Genomic DNA, 14,303 nt, shown 5'->3' on the forward strand with positions numbered 1-14,303 from the left:
TTTTTGTTTGTTTAATTCAACATTTTCACAAAAAATGAGTTCAAATGCTGCAGCTAGGGCATCCGGTGCGTGGGAGCAGAAATAAGTCAGCGGCTTGTATATTTGACGTCATATCGTCAATTGTTGCTCAAGCTTTATGTAAAGTCATTGCACAGTCATAACAAACTTGCGTCAAAATACTTCTCCTGATCACAAAATGTTTCTTTTCGAAACGTCGGAATTTTTTATTCAAAGGTATATACACAACTTTTATAGCACATGCAAGTATTGAGCTGGTTATTTGTATTCTGTTTTAATAGAACGGTTTCCTATCCATAAAGGCCATTATCGCACAGTTTCCGCACGACATATAGAATTTGAATGCCGATTAATAATATTTTTCAAAAAATACGATGGTTTCTTTGTGCGGAAACTGTCAAGAAACCCCTGAAAACCCGAACCCCCCCCTGACATTATGCCCTTTGAAAACGTCAGGCTACGACTCTGGCAGGGCCGGATTAACCAAAGGCAAGACTGGGGCAGCTGCCCAGAGGCCTCTCCAAACAAGGGCCTCCAGATTATTTAAAGGAAAATTAAACATTGTTGCTTTACAGAACAAGGAAAAACATTTTGCTTACTTGTTAAGTCAATTTCAGATGATAAAGAACACACCACGTTACTCTATCTCAAGTAGCATTCAATCATCGTATGCAAATGCTTTACACGTTATATTCTAAGTATAAACTTTTATCGGATGCTTTTCAAGATTTGTAATTAAATTTTACTATTGGAAAAATGGGCAGCCGGCGGCCTTAGAGGAAGAGAAAGGAGGCCTTTACGTATTTTTGCTGTCCAGAGCCTCTACACATCTTAATCCGGCCCTGGACACTGGTTCTCGGTAGGCAGTCTTAACTCTTTAGGGGTCATTGGAGGCATTTCTGGAAATTATTCTTTTGCTGTGCATTGTTGCTATAGCAATCAATAGCTACAGTTCTAGCGTACTTTATTACTTTTATATTGATCATTTTCAAAGATAGCGACAATCATGACCTCAGTCCCACGTACATTCATCACATCAAACAAAAACACGATAAACATCTTATTAAAGGAATTTGTATGAGATAAAGAGAAAAATATTAACTGGTATAATTTATTGCTATGACAGACGTGTTATTTAGACAAGCCACCTTGCCTGCTTGTCTTTCTACAAAGAGACCGCAACATTATAAAAATTTGCATTTTGCTTGGCGCAATTAATGACGCGCAAAAAATGACCTATTGTCTGCGTATTTGTTTGACATTAGATTTCGTTATGAAGACTGTAACAGTCGCAACGGCTGTGTCCAGCAACTATGAACTAAGTTTACTGCAGTAGATGCTCATTGTTGAACTCTGTTTCGATCTTATCCTTCGCAACAATCGAAAACGTAGATCGTATTTCAAGAACTATAAAAATCTCATGGTGAGTTGATTGGCTGCAAGTGGATAACAAAACAAAGCAAAATAATCGGAGCATAACCGCTCGCCAATTTGTTTGCAGGTACACACAACTTTCGCATTCTGTTCCAATCTGTTATGCAGTATGTACATATTAACAAACTAAATCGTTTTAATATAAATTGAAGGTTTCATTTCTACCGCATTCTCATTTGTATATTGTACACAAAGTGGCAAATACATGATTGTAATAAATGACCACTGTCGTATATTTGGCAAATTATTTGACGTGTCTTCGAGGCATGGAAGGGAGGGAGGATTAATCAAACATCAGATATGGACCTATCAGGAGAAGAAATAAAATTTAATAGTCAGCAAGTGGAAATATGGCTTGATGAAAACCGTAGCTGGACTCACGAATATTTTCAGCGAAAAATAACAGTGGACTTCGTCCTTACATGGATAAAGCTAAACGAAAATATATGCAAGACTAACGGAATTTATTACACAAAGAGAAGCGAGTCTTCTTTCGATGACTTACAAAATAACCATAGTAGCAAGAACAAAAACAACAGTACATCAGGCAGTGATGCATTTGAAGATGTTTCATGTTCTGATGATGAAATACAAGAAGACGAAGATGCTGTGCTATTGCAATACACGAGAAAGGTATCAAGACGATTCTCAGAGCCCGCTTCAAACTATGGCAAGGATCTGAAGAATCGGTTGCATTTGCAGAAAAATCAGACATTGCAAAATAAACTGCATGAAACAATCCCTGAAGATGACAAAAAAGATGCGGTGCTCTCACCAAAATACAGTTCTACATCACACTTGCCTTCGCGACGCTCAAATGATGTTTCGTACAAATCATTGGTAAAACAACGTCATCGTTCGATGGCACAATTGGGATCGCTCATCGAATCACGTATAAAACTTCCCAACGCAAAATCTTTAGACCAAGGAAAGAAATTGAATCTAAAACACAATAACGAGGAAGATTTCTTTTACGAGATAATTAAAGACATGGCTAACAATTTAAATCTCACGGCACTTAGTTATAACATCCTTGTTAATATTGGTATTTTAACCAACGCCGATCGATGTTCATTATTTCTTGTCGAGGGACCAAAAAATAGGCAGACTTTGGTATCAGAACTATTTGACGTTCATCCAATTCGACTTCGCTCGACAAGTGATAAGAGTGGATTTGTTATACGAGTGCCTTGGGGGAAAGGGATAGTCGGATATACAGCTGAAACAGGTCAGACAGTGAACATTCAAGATGCGTATGCGGTGAGCGAAATTTTATTTTCGTATTTTATTTTCATTTTCAAATCCAATTTGCAGTGTTTTTAACGACACTTTGCTAGTCTTTTTAAGCCTGTAGTAGACCTTGAAAGAAGCACTATTTCTCTTTATTTTTCTCTCGTCGCCGTCGGCGAACGGCGTCGACAACCTGTTAAGTTTCTAGAAGTAGCTAAACAAAACGGAAGAACTTAAAACAGGCGAGAAAAGGTCATTATAAAGAATGATCGTAGAATATTGCTATAAATGCTTTTTAAATTTATGTGGGACTACGCATCGAGGTTTCATTGTGCTGCAGAACATTTATTCCAATTAAGTATTATTACAGCCAAAAGTTTTGATGTTGAATGCATTATTGACACTTAAATTTAGCATTAGAGCTGGTTCAATTAATTTTTTAAGTTTGCATCGACGTCTCTATGCTTTATTGCAGGTTAAATTTATGTAAATATGTGTTTAAAGATTTGCAGTTGACACTTCGTTATTACATCTGCGCCTGGGTGTATTGTGAATTGTGTAGGAGTTTGTCAATTTTTCTGATTATGTCAAGAATGTCCGAAGTATAAATATTTAATGTTATATTACTTCCTATGGAAGTATGATGATTTATTTTTTTCGTTTGCTTTATTATACTTGGACAACATATGGTTCTTTTTCGGTTTTAAGTACGTTGTCATACATGTCTGCCATGCAAATTGACATTCATCAGGCTACTGGGCTGCACGCAAGCAAGGGTTTGCAAAACTTAACTTTAAACATTCGTTATTTAGCCGAAGAGTCGTCGCATTTATATAAAAGAGATGCTTGTAACATCAAATATTATTTTGTTTCCAGAAAAAAACACGTTGGACCAATACATACATATGTCATGTGTTGAGTGTAATTTAACTCTAAAATATTTCTGCTGAGAAAGTCGATTTACGTAAACTCGTTCATTAAATACTCCAGTCAAATGAAGTAATAATTACATATTGCACAAGGCTTTGGCGATAAAGGTCACAGAGGAAGTGTATCATTCAGGTCCAAACGTAAAAGTTACACTTTTTATCATCTGCCAAACATCTTTATTTTTTATCATCTGCCAAACGTTTGGCCGCAAAGGCATACTAATAATTTGCAAGACATAGAATAAAACGTCTCATGGAGATTGCTACATGAAGTTACCCTCCTGCGGTTTGTATGATCAATTATGGCTACAAACATTTACTTTTGGTCGACTACAAATACTTACTGCCGTGCATATTCTTTACTATGTCTCTGACTTTTAGTACTCAGCTGGAGTGCAGGGCGAATAGCTGGCGACCTGATAAATCAAAAATAATTGTTTATGAGTTGATGATTGAAAAGTTTTTGTTTGTGATATATTTCTTTCATTTTGTGTGTGTGTGTGCGCGCTCTTTTAATATTTCAATCCTCCTTACATTTACTCACTTAGGATTCACGGTTCAATAAAGAAGTTGACAAACAAACTGGCTATCGGACCAGAAGTTTATTGTGTATTCCAATAAAGAACAGCGATGGTGAGGTACGAACGTACTATTATGAATTATTTTTTCAAATAGTTTCATACCCTGTTGCAGATGTCCACTCTGCACTGGTCACGCTACACGCTAGAGCATGTAAACAACGTTTGAAACGGTTTCATTTCTGTCGTGACAATGATCAAAAACCATTCTTGTATATTGATAAAATGGGCACATCAGCAATCTATAAGAACCCAACCAAACGCCCTCAATTAAAAAAAATCGTTTTCAAGGTTGTTGGTGTCGCACAACTCATCAATAAAAATCCTGATGCTTCCACTTTTACGAAAGAAGATCAGGAGGTAAGGAACATTCATTGAATATTCGTCACAATACTAGGTCAACGATAGGATTCGATGTATTTCTATGCTCCATAAATTTTATACATATTTCAGCATGTATTAAACAATAGCTCCAAAAAAAGCAACACAAACATCATAGTAATAGCACAACAATATCAACACAAGCATAGTACAACGACAGCACAACTATAGCAACTCAAGCACTATAAAGATAGGAAGGCTTTGCGACGGTTTTGCTACCAAATGTTAATTAAACTAACGATAAAATTCAAAGAGGGAAGAAATTTTCATTCAATTACGATAAAGCTATAGCGAAATGAATGATAGGGGATATAGTATATGTCTCATCAGAACCTTCTTGAAATTATAAAATGCTGCTTTTTTGTGTAGCTATGCAATCGATATCTTCCTTTTTGTGGTATTGCGATAACTAACGCACAACTTTTTGAATTGTCACAAAAAGAATTTCAAAGAAACAAGGTATTAGTTTAGTAAAACACTGATATTATATCTTTTCTCTCGCGATGCTCATTTCCAACAACTTATATCAAAATTGTTCTATTGTTAAGTTTTTGATAGAAATGATCCATGATATTTTTGAAGAACAAACATCAATTGGTAAGGTGGTAAACAGGATAATGAAAAGGAGTCTGAAATTGATGAAGTGTGAACATTGCTCAGTGTTGTTGTTGAACGAGCCATTACTTGATTCTGGTGATGATCAATTGATTGATAGAAATTGCGAGGTAAAGTTTTTTTGCTATCTGACATAAACTAAAGTTCTAACAAATAAATCTCTGTTATAATAACGCAGTGATGTTGAAAATAGGTATTTGGGGTGGGGGTGGGGTGGAGTGCTGTATTACGTTCCTTTGATTGTATATATGAATATGTTCCAGCTTAAATTATTGATGTTTCCTATTTCCATGAGTATGCGTTATTTTTTCTGGCAGCGTTTTATTTGTTTTATAAGAACGCCTGATTTACTCTAGAACTTGAAGTTTTCCAACAGCTATCATTTGAAAATGGCTAGTACCGGCAGACATTCCGTCATTGCAAGGTAGAGAAGGCTCTTAACAGCCAACCTTAAATTATTTTCCCTGCGTCACTTTTAATACTAATGTACGTTAGACTGTGCTTGCGACAGGCAAACCGTTCTGACAATGTTTACAAATATATAGTTTCAAAATTGCCACACATACAAGTCAATGATTTGAGGGTATACGACAAAATGTAACCAACGTGGGATCTTAATAACGTTGAAAACGAATGCTCAATTGTTTTCAGTAGCACATGTTGTTTCATGTATTAAGAAAACTATTTCTGAGGCAGGACCCAAGCTGCAGTTATGGAAAATTAGCTGATATAGCGTGACTTTTGGTCCATAAAACATTTCATGTATTATTGCAGTGAAATTAATGGATAATTAGCTGATACAGCGTGATTTTTGGTCCATAAAACATTTACATCTATTATTACAGTGAAATTAATGGCGAATTGTTCAAAGCTTTGACGGTGTTAAGCGAGCGAGTTGTTGCAAATCCAAAGGTATAAATGAGAAAACCATTTCTAACACAATTACTTGTTGCACCTATCTAAGATAATTTGTATTTGTAATTTATTGTTCTTCATATCCTGCTTTAGACTTTGTGTATATCTGACATTAATGAAGACGCCGATTTGAAAATCTTGGTAAGTGTAGTAATTTAACTTTTATGGCTGGTATTTCAATTAAATATAACTTTTTTTTTAATCAAGTATAATAGCCCTTTGTGACGTATGAAAGCAATTAACGAACCCTATATTTCACTAATGTTGTAGCAAATGAAAAATCGTCAACTGCAGTGTATTACAATTAACGAAAGCTAACCAGATGGAATCAACGCTACTTATTTTTAACAAAAATCATGAAGACAAACGCTATTACTTGTTAAAAAGCTTTTGTTAGTATTGGTAGACTTTACATAAATGTTCTTGAAATAATTTTTTCAGCCCATTTTTCCTGTCGTTGATTTGTGCAGCAAATATTATTTATCGATGTCGTCATTTCTGCATAGACGCTAACATGAATTTTTCCCCGACATATAAAGGCTGGGCGCTCATGTGACGAAATAAAGTCCATACTTAGTATGCCAATAAGGAACAGCAAAAGTGAAATACTTGGTAAATGACAATCGCATCTCTCATAATAAATATTTTTCCGAACAACAATGATTTCTTTATTATTCTTAGGTGTTGCTTCCTTAATGAATAAAGTCAATAACTGTCCATTTGACGAGAACGACATGTCCTTCTTCGAAGTAGGATGTTTATAATGAAATCCCATCATTCTTAGCTTCAGACTAATTTATTTGCTGCAAATTTATAGGCAATTGTCCTATTTTGTGGGCTTGGAATCAACAATACGATGTTATATGATCAAATGGCCAAGGCCAAAGCAAAGCAACAAGTTGCATTGGAGGTAGGTAGAATCTTTGATTCGTAGAAAATAGTCATCACGATACAGTTTTTCATACAGTCGTGTCTTGCATGTACGGGTTGAAATTTGTCACGACGAAATTGCCACGAGCGTAGCCAATCCGCATGTCCGTTTTACTCCAGTTATGTAAACTTCGGAGAATCATCTCTATTAACCATTCATCAATTGTTATTGTCATGACTGTTTGTAATACATTTTTATAGAGTAGCTTTTTATATTTTTCAGGTTTTGTCTTACCACGTTAAATGCCCTCAGGTTGAGGTGGAAAGACTCAAGGTTTTTATATTCATTTCATTTCAAATTCGAAATTGTTGTTTACATATATGCCTAAGTGAAAGGCCTTTAAACTATCAAAAAGTATAGTTTTAGATTTTTTGTGAATGAAAACAAATGTTTTTTTGCTTAGATTTGTAATAATTTTATAGCTTTCCGCCATTCCATCGGTGGCAAGTATCGATTTGGGTAGCCTGCAGTTTGATGATTTTTCGTTGGATCCTGATCAAATGTTAACTGCCTCTGTTCGGATGTTTCTTGACTGTGGGCTTATTGAAGACTTCAACATTGATTATCAGGTAATGCATGCTTAAAAATCTTCAATTAATATACAAACATGTCGACGTGGACGAAATATTTTAAATTCGTCCAAATTATTATTATCTATACCGTCAGTTTACAGGATGAAAGTTTTGAGCCTGTACTTCACGAAAATGAAAGTTTTTTCATGAAATGTTATTCGGCCTTTAAGTACTGCATATATACGTAGGTTGTCATATTTGAATATGAATAATTATTCATACTTCAGTACACGAACATTTTTCAAACATTTTTCAAAACATTTTTAACTTTTACGCCAATCACATGATGTTTCTGTTTCACTACAGACTTTATGCTTGTGGCTCACTACCACACGCAAGAATTACAGAAATGTTATATACCACAACTGGAGACACGCTTTTAATGTGGCGCAATCTATGTTTGCTATTTTAACTGTGAGTATACCACAATTGTTGTATGTAGTTTTCTAATGCCTCCCAACATCATTTTTACGTAAGAATACTGAGACTGCGTACAATAGAAATTATTGATTGATTGTTGGTGTAGGAAGTAAATTATTAATAAGTCGGTCATGTCCAAACTATTGTACATAGCTAAATTATTGATAAATTGTTAGTGTGCGAACTAAATTAGTGATGAATCGTTAATGCATAGATAAATGTATTGATAAATTTTCAGTTCATATACGTCATATAAATTAGTAACGAATTTTTAGCACGCAAGTGACGCGCTGTGGATAAATTGTTAATTCATGTTACTGTTGTTGAAAAAGCGTCGCCATTTTTTATCGTTATCAAATCACGTATGCTTTTATCGCACAATATTTGTACTCTCGACCGAAGGTTTTAACTTATGCAAGCCAGTTCGATTGTATATAAAACTGGTTTTTCCACAGCATCAAATATATCTTAGGAGTTATAAAATGTCTTCTTCCTAGACAGGAAACATGATGCAACATTTGAGCAAGTTGGAATGTTTTGCTTTATTGGCTGGATGTTTGTGTCATGATGTTGATCATCGTGGAACGAATAACGCTTTTCAAGAAAAGTAAGTTTTATTTTTACCTAAAAACGTTTGCGGCCTTCCACACACACAGACACACCAGCCCACCACCAAGGATGTTAGAACACTGAAAATTGACTAACTTTTCAACGTTAGTCGGTAAAAAAAGTTATGACATGTAATTTGAAGTCATAAAGTCCGGTAGTTCATGGTGAGTTGGGGAATCTCCACCACCCCCCCGTCCCATGAAATGATAGCTCCCTTAACTCTTCGCAGCGCTGTTCTACATTTTTATAATCATCATACTTATTTATGAACTGATGTCATTGCTTCAAAGTTTTGATATTGGCTGCAAAATAGTCGTTTTCAAATCTGAGCAAGAAAATTTGATAGACTGCTGTAACCGACTATTTCTGCCCGCGAGTTTCCGGTTTGCTTGCTTAGCATAACAATGTATACTTTAACACAGGACGGCATCTCCATTAGCAACTTTGTATGGTACAAGTGTCATGGAGCACCATCATTTCAATCACACAATAATGATTCTTAACACTGAGGTAACATTTTTTATATTCTATACCTACAAATAAAACATAAGATTACCAACTTTAAAACAAATAAAACATAAGATTACCAACATACTGTAAGATACCAACTTTAAACAAATGATTCTGGTTTTCACTTATACCTTGGATGTATTCAAAGAGAGTTTCTGTTGTCATTTTAGGGTCACAATATATTCCAAAATCTTTCACCGTCAAGCTATCGTAAGGTTATCAGCTTGCTCAGACACTCAATTCTCTCAACAGATTTGGCGATCAACATGAAGTAAAGTTTGGCAATGATTACTTTCAAGCAATTTTTCTCCATAATAATTTCTGTGGTGTTTAAAATGATCCAGATGTTTATCTCGAGATGAAATTATACCAAATCTTTTAATAATTTTTTTCTAGGTATCGAGGAACCTTTTTCCCCTTGGTGGAAAATGGCGAGCTAGATTTGGAGGATGATAACCACCGAAGTATGCTCAGGTTAATGGAAATTTTAATAGATTTAATCAATGGCGTCGCCTGCTCGATAAGTGAGGGGGATTTATTCCTGTATTCATGTTTTTCCACATTAAGTTCTTTCAAAATCAGTTGTTTCTTAGGGATTAAAACATGAATATATGAATATTCTTCCCATCACTTATCAAGCTGGCAACGCCACTGGATTTAAGATATAACTTTTGTATTCGTTTTCCACATGAGTGTGGATTTGATAGAATATATTATTTGCTATCATTCCCCTATTGTAATAAACTGCACAATTGTGGAGAATTTGAAAACACAACTTTGTTAGTACATCGACGTGAAATTTCTTAAAAACGTCCATCTGGCCATTTTCAAACAAGATACTATTGCTTGCTTGCATAGAATGATTATATGAGCTAGCCCTTTACTGCGCAATGTACAGTTTCGAAACCGAATCAAACTCCTGTGAAAAAGTAATCTGTGAGCTTTACGAATCATATATAATGCAGACCGTCTTCATTTGTGGGGCATGCATCAACCAATTTTTGTTATTAAGTCTTTAGTGCATAGTGTGTAGAATATAATGGACGATCACGAAATCAAATCAAACTCATACGAAGTGTAACTTTGCGGGTTAAACCTAAAAAGCTGAAAAATAAGCCTAAATTTGAGCCTATAAATCTTCATATTATTTCAACTTGTATATTTTCCTGCATTATAGAGCGATGTTGATGACCACGTGCGACTTGTGCGGCATTACAAAACCGTGGAAGATTCAGCGAGAGGTTGGCGTTGCCTATTGTATATATGCTTAAGCTTACAAGTACGGGGGGTGGGGGGCCGTCTATTTTTTAAATCATTATGAAGAAATTATTGTACAATTTGTAAAATCAGAGTGAAAAATTTTGGTTTCGAATTTTTCGTGTTGAATTCGTTTTACATTCTTGTATTGATTGTGTGGTGGTTAGAGTTCACATTCTATAACCCGTGAAATCGTACTTTATTTAGGAAACAAAAGATCTTTACTGCGTTTTCCGCAGTCTTATGCGAACCGAGGAGACCTTTGGAAGAACTAGTGAGCAGCACAAGACCGAAGGTCGAGGGTTGCACCTGCTCGAGAGTTCACACAAACGTCTCCGAGATTTGTATAAGCGTGTGCAAGCACGAAAAACATCTTTTTATCTTTTATAAACTATCAATAATGCGAAACAGACTATTTTAAAACAAGCGTTTTAATTTTTCCTCTGATTCATGATCGATTTCCATATTTTCTTTGATTGATTGATTTGATTGGATGAGCTGAGATCGTTTGCACATGCTAATGCAACACAGCTACAGATCACTCTGCGCACGCATTGTATTGTGTTTATTTTATAATTTAGTTGATATCATGTACTAAGTCGATAATAACATGAAAATTTTCAATCTTCAGGTGGTCAATTTAGTGGCAAGTGAGTTTATACAACAAGGTGATATTGAAAGGGAAAAGTTTCATGAAAATAACATACCTGTAAGTCCATGCATGGTCCGATTTCCATGCTTTGTTTCAACCTTCTCCAAAATTAAAAAAGTGCGCTCCTTCAGAATTTAGAACTAGAATTAGAAAAACAATCACGTTTCACTTTTGCATGTTTCACGCCCATTGCATTAAAGAAAACTTTTCCAAGAGTTTCCATCTACATTTGAACTTACGTGGTGATCAGAGGAGTTGGAATGCTACTTCTATATATGTATCACAATCTTAATGTACTTGAAGTACTAATTTCTACCGTAGATCATAGGGTAGTAATATTCGTGAAGTAAATAAGTTCCTTGTTACAAATTTTTCTTTATTCAAAATATGTAGCTACTATTTTCAATTCCAATCAGTTCCATTAACTGTATGATAAATTTTCTCGACGTAAAATTTGTATAGTCATATAGTTTGTATCCCTTGTAGCTGCAGCGGAAATCTATTTATATCCATAATCTTGAAAATTTTCTGCCAAAATAACATTTCGTTATTTCTTCAGGATACAAATTTTCCGAAACTTTGTAGGCTTGAACAACATGTGTCATACATGTGTCATACATGTGTCATATTTCAACTCGATTTTAGCTTTGTCATTTTTCTTTCCAAGCTATTTCAAAAGTGCCTCGCGGTAACACAATCTTAATGTCAGATGAACCATTGTCAGACGTCCAACTACCTATTCCATCTAAGGTTTTTACAGCGATGTTGACACACCCTATATTTGAGCTTTTTATTCATCTTTTTCTCAGGCAATGATGGATCGTCAAAAAAAGAATGAACTACCAAGGATGCAGGTGCAGTTTTTTGACAATGTCGGAATCCCTTTGTTTCGAGTAAGTTATTTCACAAAACGATCTGTTCCATTTACTTTATAGCCACAGAATAAGGAATTAACAGTAAAGTCACTCGTTTCGGCATCTATGATGTTTTTATCCCACCACTAAAATGACCTGACGTCATTACTTAAGTCTAAATATTCTAGTATTCATTACTCACAAGTGACGTCGTGTTATTTTAGTGTTTGGAAATAATGAACGTCTGAACACCCTAATTAACTGCTTGGAAAAATGGCGGAAGTGAGGACGCGTTGCACCCACCCCTGAGTGACCTTGTATGATCATTATTCTGTCGTATCGCTGAGCACTTTTACCGTATAACAAAGACACTTTTACCGAAGACAATTTTACCGTATAGCAAAGGCACTTTACTGTATAACAAGGAGACTTTTATTATATAGTAAAGACACTCCAACCGTATAGAGAAGGCATGTTTATCTTTTTAAATTTTTATGCTCGTAAATTAACATTTATAAACACACTGTATTATTTATGAATTAAGATCTGTATGCAGTTAGTTAACTTTGAAAAGCCCCCTATTTAAAAAGTTTTTGAAAGTGAAGAAAGGTCAAAAACGATCTTTTAGCTCTAGTTACTGATGTCATAAACTTCATATAAAGACTTATTATAAAGAGGAAGTAAATGTTTTTCATCTCTATACAATTGTCATCGCCACGCTTTTCTTGACAAAAGCCAAGAATCGAACATTTGGTGTCTTGCGATCAAACGAATGAAGTATTTCTCGTAAAAATATACCTAGTCACCTTAGATAACTCTCGCACACAACCGCAAGTGATTAATTTATCAAAAGGACGAGAACTGGGGGTAATGATATAGAGGCATACTTCGTGTAAGCGGACACTCTTGAGATCATCACCTTGTGTCCCCGAGAAGTGTCGGCTGTTGTCAGGTTTAACAATAAACTTACGGTATTTTCCACTGGAATCAATTTTGTCTGATGAACAACATTCATTTTGTCTTCATAGATATGCGAAAAGGTTAATCCACTACTTAAGCCATTACTTGATGGAGCAATTGCAAACAGAAATCAATGGGAACAACTACAAAGCTCTTCATTGTCAGCGGAAACGTAATTCGAGGAAGACTAAAATTCTTCACATAAAGATGAGATACAAGTTGCCTCTACGGTATTAAATTATAACTAAGAAAACTTTCAAATGTCTGATATTCCTGAATATACACAAACCTCCTGGCTTATCTTATTTTAACTGTCTTTTGATACTTAAGCTTTTTAGAATTTACATGTTGCTATATGCAGCCCTTTGATTAGAGCTATTTGTAACTTCGTGTAAACATGTGCTGTACATAAATATACGTGTATAATGGATACATTTTGTAAATAATTTGAACATATCATACGAGAATTTTGCACATAAAAGAAAGATCATTCAACAATGTGTGTTAGGCAATTTCAACTGTAAATCTGCATCGTGCTCGAAGACATTACGTAGCTATATATGTTGTACGTATAACAGCTATTGACAAAATAAAAACGACGTGCGGTGATTGGTTTATACCTGTATTTTCTTTAGCCTGTGCAAACCAACCTGAGCTAAATCAATACATGTCAGGAGAAAACTTAAAACACTTGTATTAAAGTGATCTTTTTCGCATTATTATTTTATAAAAGAAATAAAAGATGTGTTTCGTGTTTACACTGGCTTATGCAAACTTCGGAGACGTTTGTGAGAACTCTCGAGCCGGTGCACTGTTCGGTCTCATGCTTGCACTGATCTGCTCTCGAGTTCTCCCAAAGGTCTTCTCGTTTATATATGTTATATGTATAACATAGCTGTATACTAGATGTTGCGTAACTATAAATGTTACATGTACAACATGACATATGTTAGATGATACGTAGGTACATATGTTATACATGAATGCCATTGGCAGTTGAAACAAAACCTGAAATTTTATGCTTCCATGCAAAAAGGTATCGCTGTTACCAAAAACGTATTAAGCAAATTGAATAGTCTATATTTTTATTGAAAGCAAAATTTATGATTAATTACTCAAATTCATCGCCGCTTTCTTATTTTGCTTTAATTATATAAGTTAAACAGATACAAAAAGTTTTGGCACGAATAATTCTTATATACAGGAAAATTACACGTCATGATCAAATCAACAGATAAATGTAGAAATTTCCAAAGTCTTTGCCAAACTCAAAGAAACTTTTCACAAAAAAAAATGTTAATAAAGAAAGCGAGTTTCTTTTTATTACGTTCAGATCCATAATCTTTCTTTCTCTTTCTTTCGTAATAGGTTCATGCTTTTAGGCCCATTTTCCTATCTTTGCTCAAGTAGCTTTAATCTGAAAATAGCAAGTCATCCG

General features: G+C 34.9%; 1 protein-coding gene across 3 annotated transcripts; it reads left to right on the plus strand.

Annotated features, from left to right (window-relative positions):
* Nucleotides 1-1,242: 1,242 nt before the first annotated feature.
* Nucleotides 1,243-13,623, plus strand: LOC124439677 (dual 3',5'-cyclic-AMP and -GMP phosphodiesterase 11A-like). Of its 3 annotated transcripts, XM_046989997.1 has the most exons (23): nucleotides 1,245-1,519; nucleotides 1,605-2,712; nucleotides 4,160-4,249; nucleotides 4,481-4,549; nucleotides 4,940-5,029; nucleotides 5,119-5,295; nucleotides 5,542-5,609; nucleotides 6,031-6,097; nucleotides 6,194-6,241; nucleotides 6,640-6,712; nucleotides 6,782-6,849; nucleotides 6,918-7,010; nucleotides 7,254-7,304; nucleotides 7,454-7,600; nucleotides 7,910-8,017; nucleotides 8,521-8,630; nucleotides 9,055-9,142; nucleotides 9,313-9,413; nucleotides 9,539-9,616; nucleotides 10,320-10,383; nucleotides 11,031-11,108; nucleotides 11,861-11,944; nucleotides 12,934-13,623. In XM_046989997.1, the coding sequence occupies exons 2-23, from the start codon at nucleotides 1,753-1,755 to the stop codon at nucleotides 13,039-13,041; spliced, it is 2,820 nt and encodes a 939-aa protein (XP_046845953.1). In that variant the 5' UTR covers nucleotides 1,245-1,519; nucleotides 1,605-1,752; the 3' UTR covers nucleotides 13,042-13,623. The 3 variants fall into 3 exon arrangements, 2 of the variants coding, with proteins under 2 accessions (XP_046845953.1, XP_046846029.1); XR_006946460.1 differs by lacking the exons at nucleotides 11,861-11,944; nucleotides 12,934-13,623 and having other exon boundaries at nucleotides 1,243-1,519; nucleotides 9,539-9,606; XM_046990073.1 differs by lacking the exons at nucleotides 1,245-1,519; nucleotides 1,605-2,712 and having other exon boundaries at nucleotides 4,211-4,244.
* The last annotated feature ends 680 nt before the right edge of the window (nucleotides 13,624-14,303 follow it).

Source organism: Xenia sp. Carnegie-2017, unplaced genomic scaffold (genome assembly GCF_021976095.1).
Source record: "Xenia sp. Carnegie-2017 unplaced genomic scaffold, XeniaSp_v1 HiC_scaffold_1, whole genome shotgun sequence".
Taxonomy (NCBI): domain Eukaryota; kingdom Metazoa; phylum Cnidaria; class Anthozoa; order Malacalcyonacea; family Xeniidae; genus Xenia; species Xenia sp. Carnegie-2017.

Bases quoted from the DNA above. Each gene is read 5' to 3' on its own strand.
- LOC124439677 (XM_046989997.1), top strand. From the start codon at position 1,753: ATGGACCTATCAGGAGAAGAAATAAAATTTAATAGTCAGCAAGTGGAA. The intron at 4,550-4,939 runs GTAAGGAACATT...TTTTTTGTGTAG, and splicing joins TTACGAAAGAAGATCAGGAG to CTATGCAATCGATATCTTCC. The intron at 7,601-7,909 runs GTAATGCATGCT...GTTTCACTACAG, and splicing joins ACTTCAACATTGATTATCAG to ACTTTATGCTTGTGGCTCAC.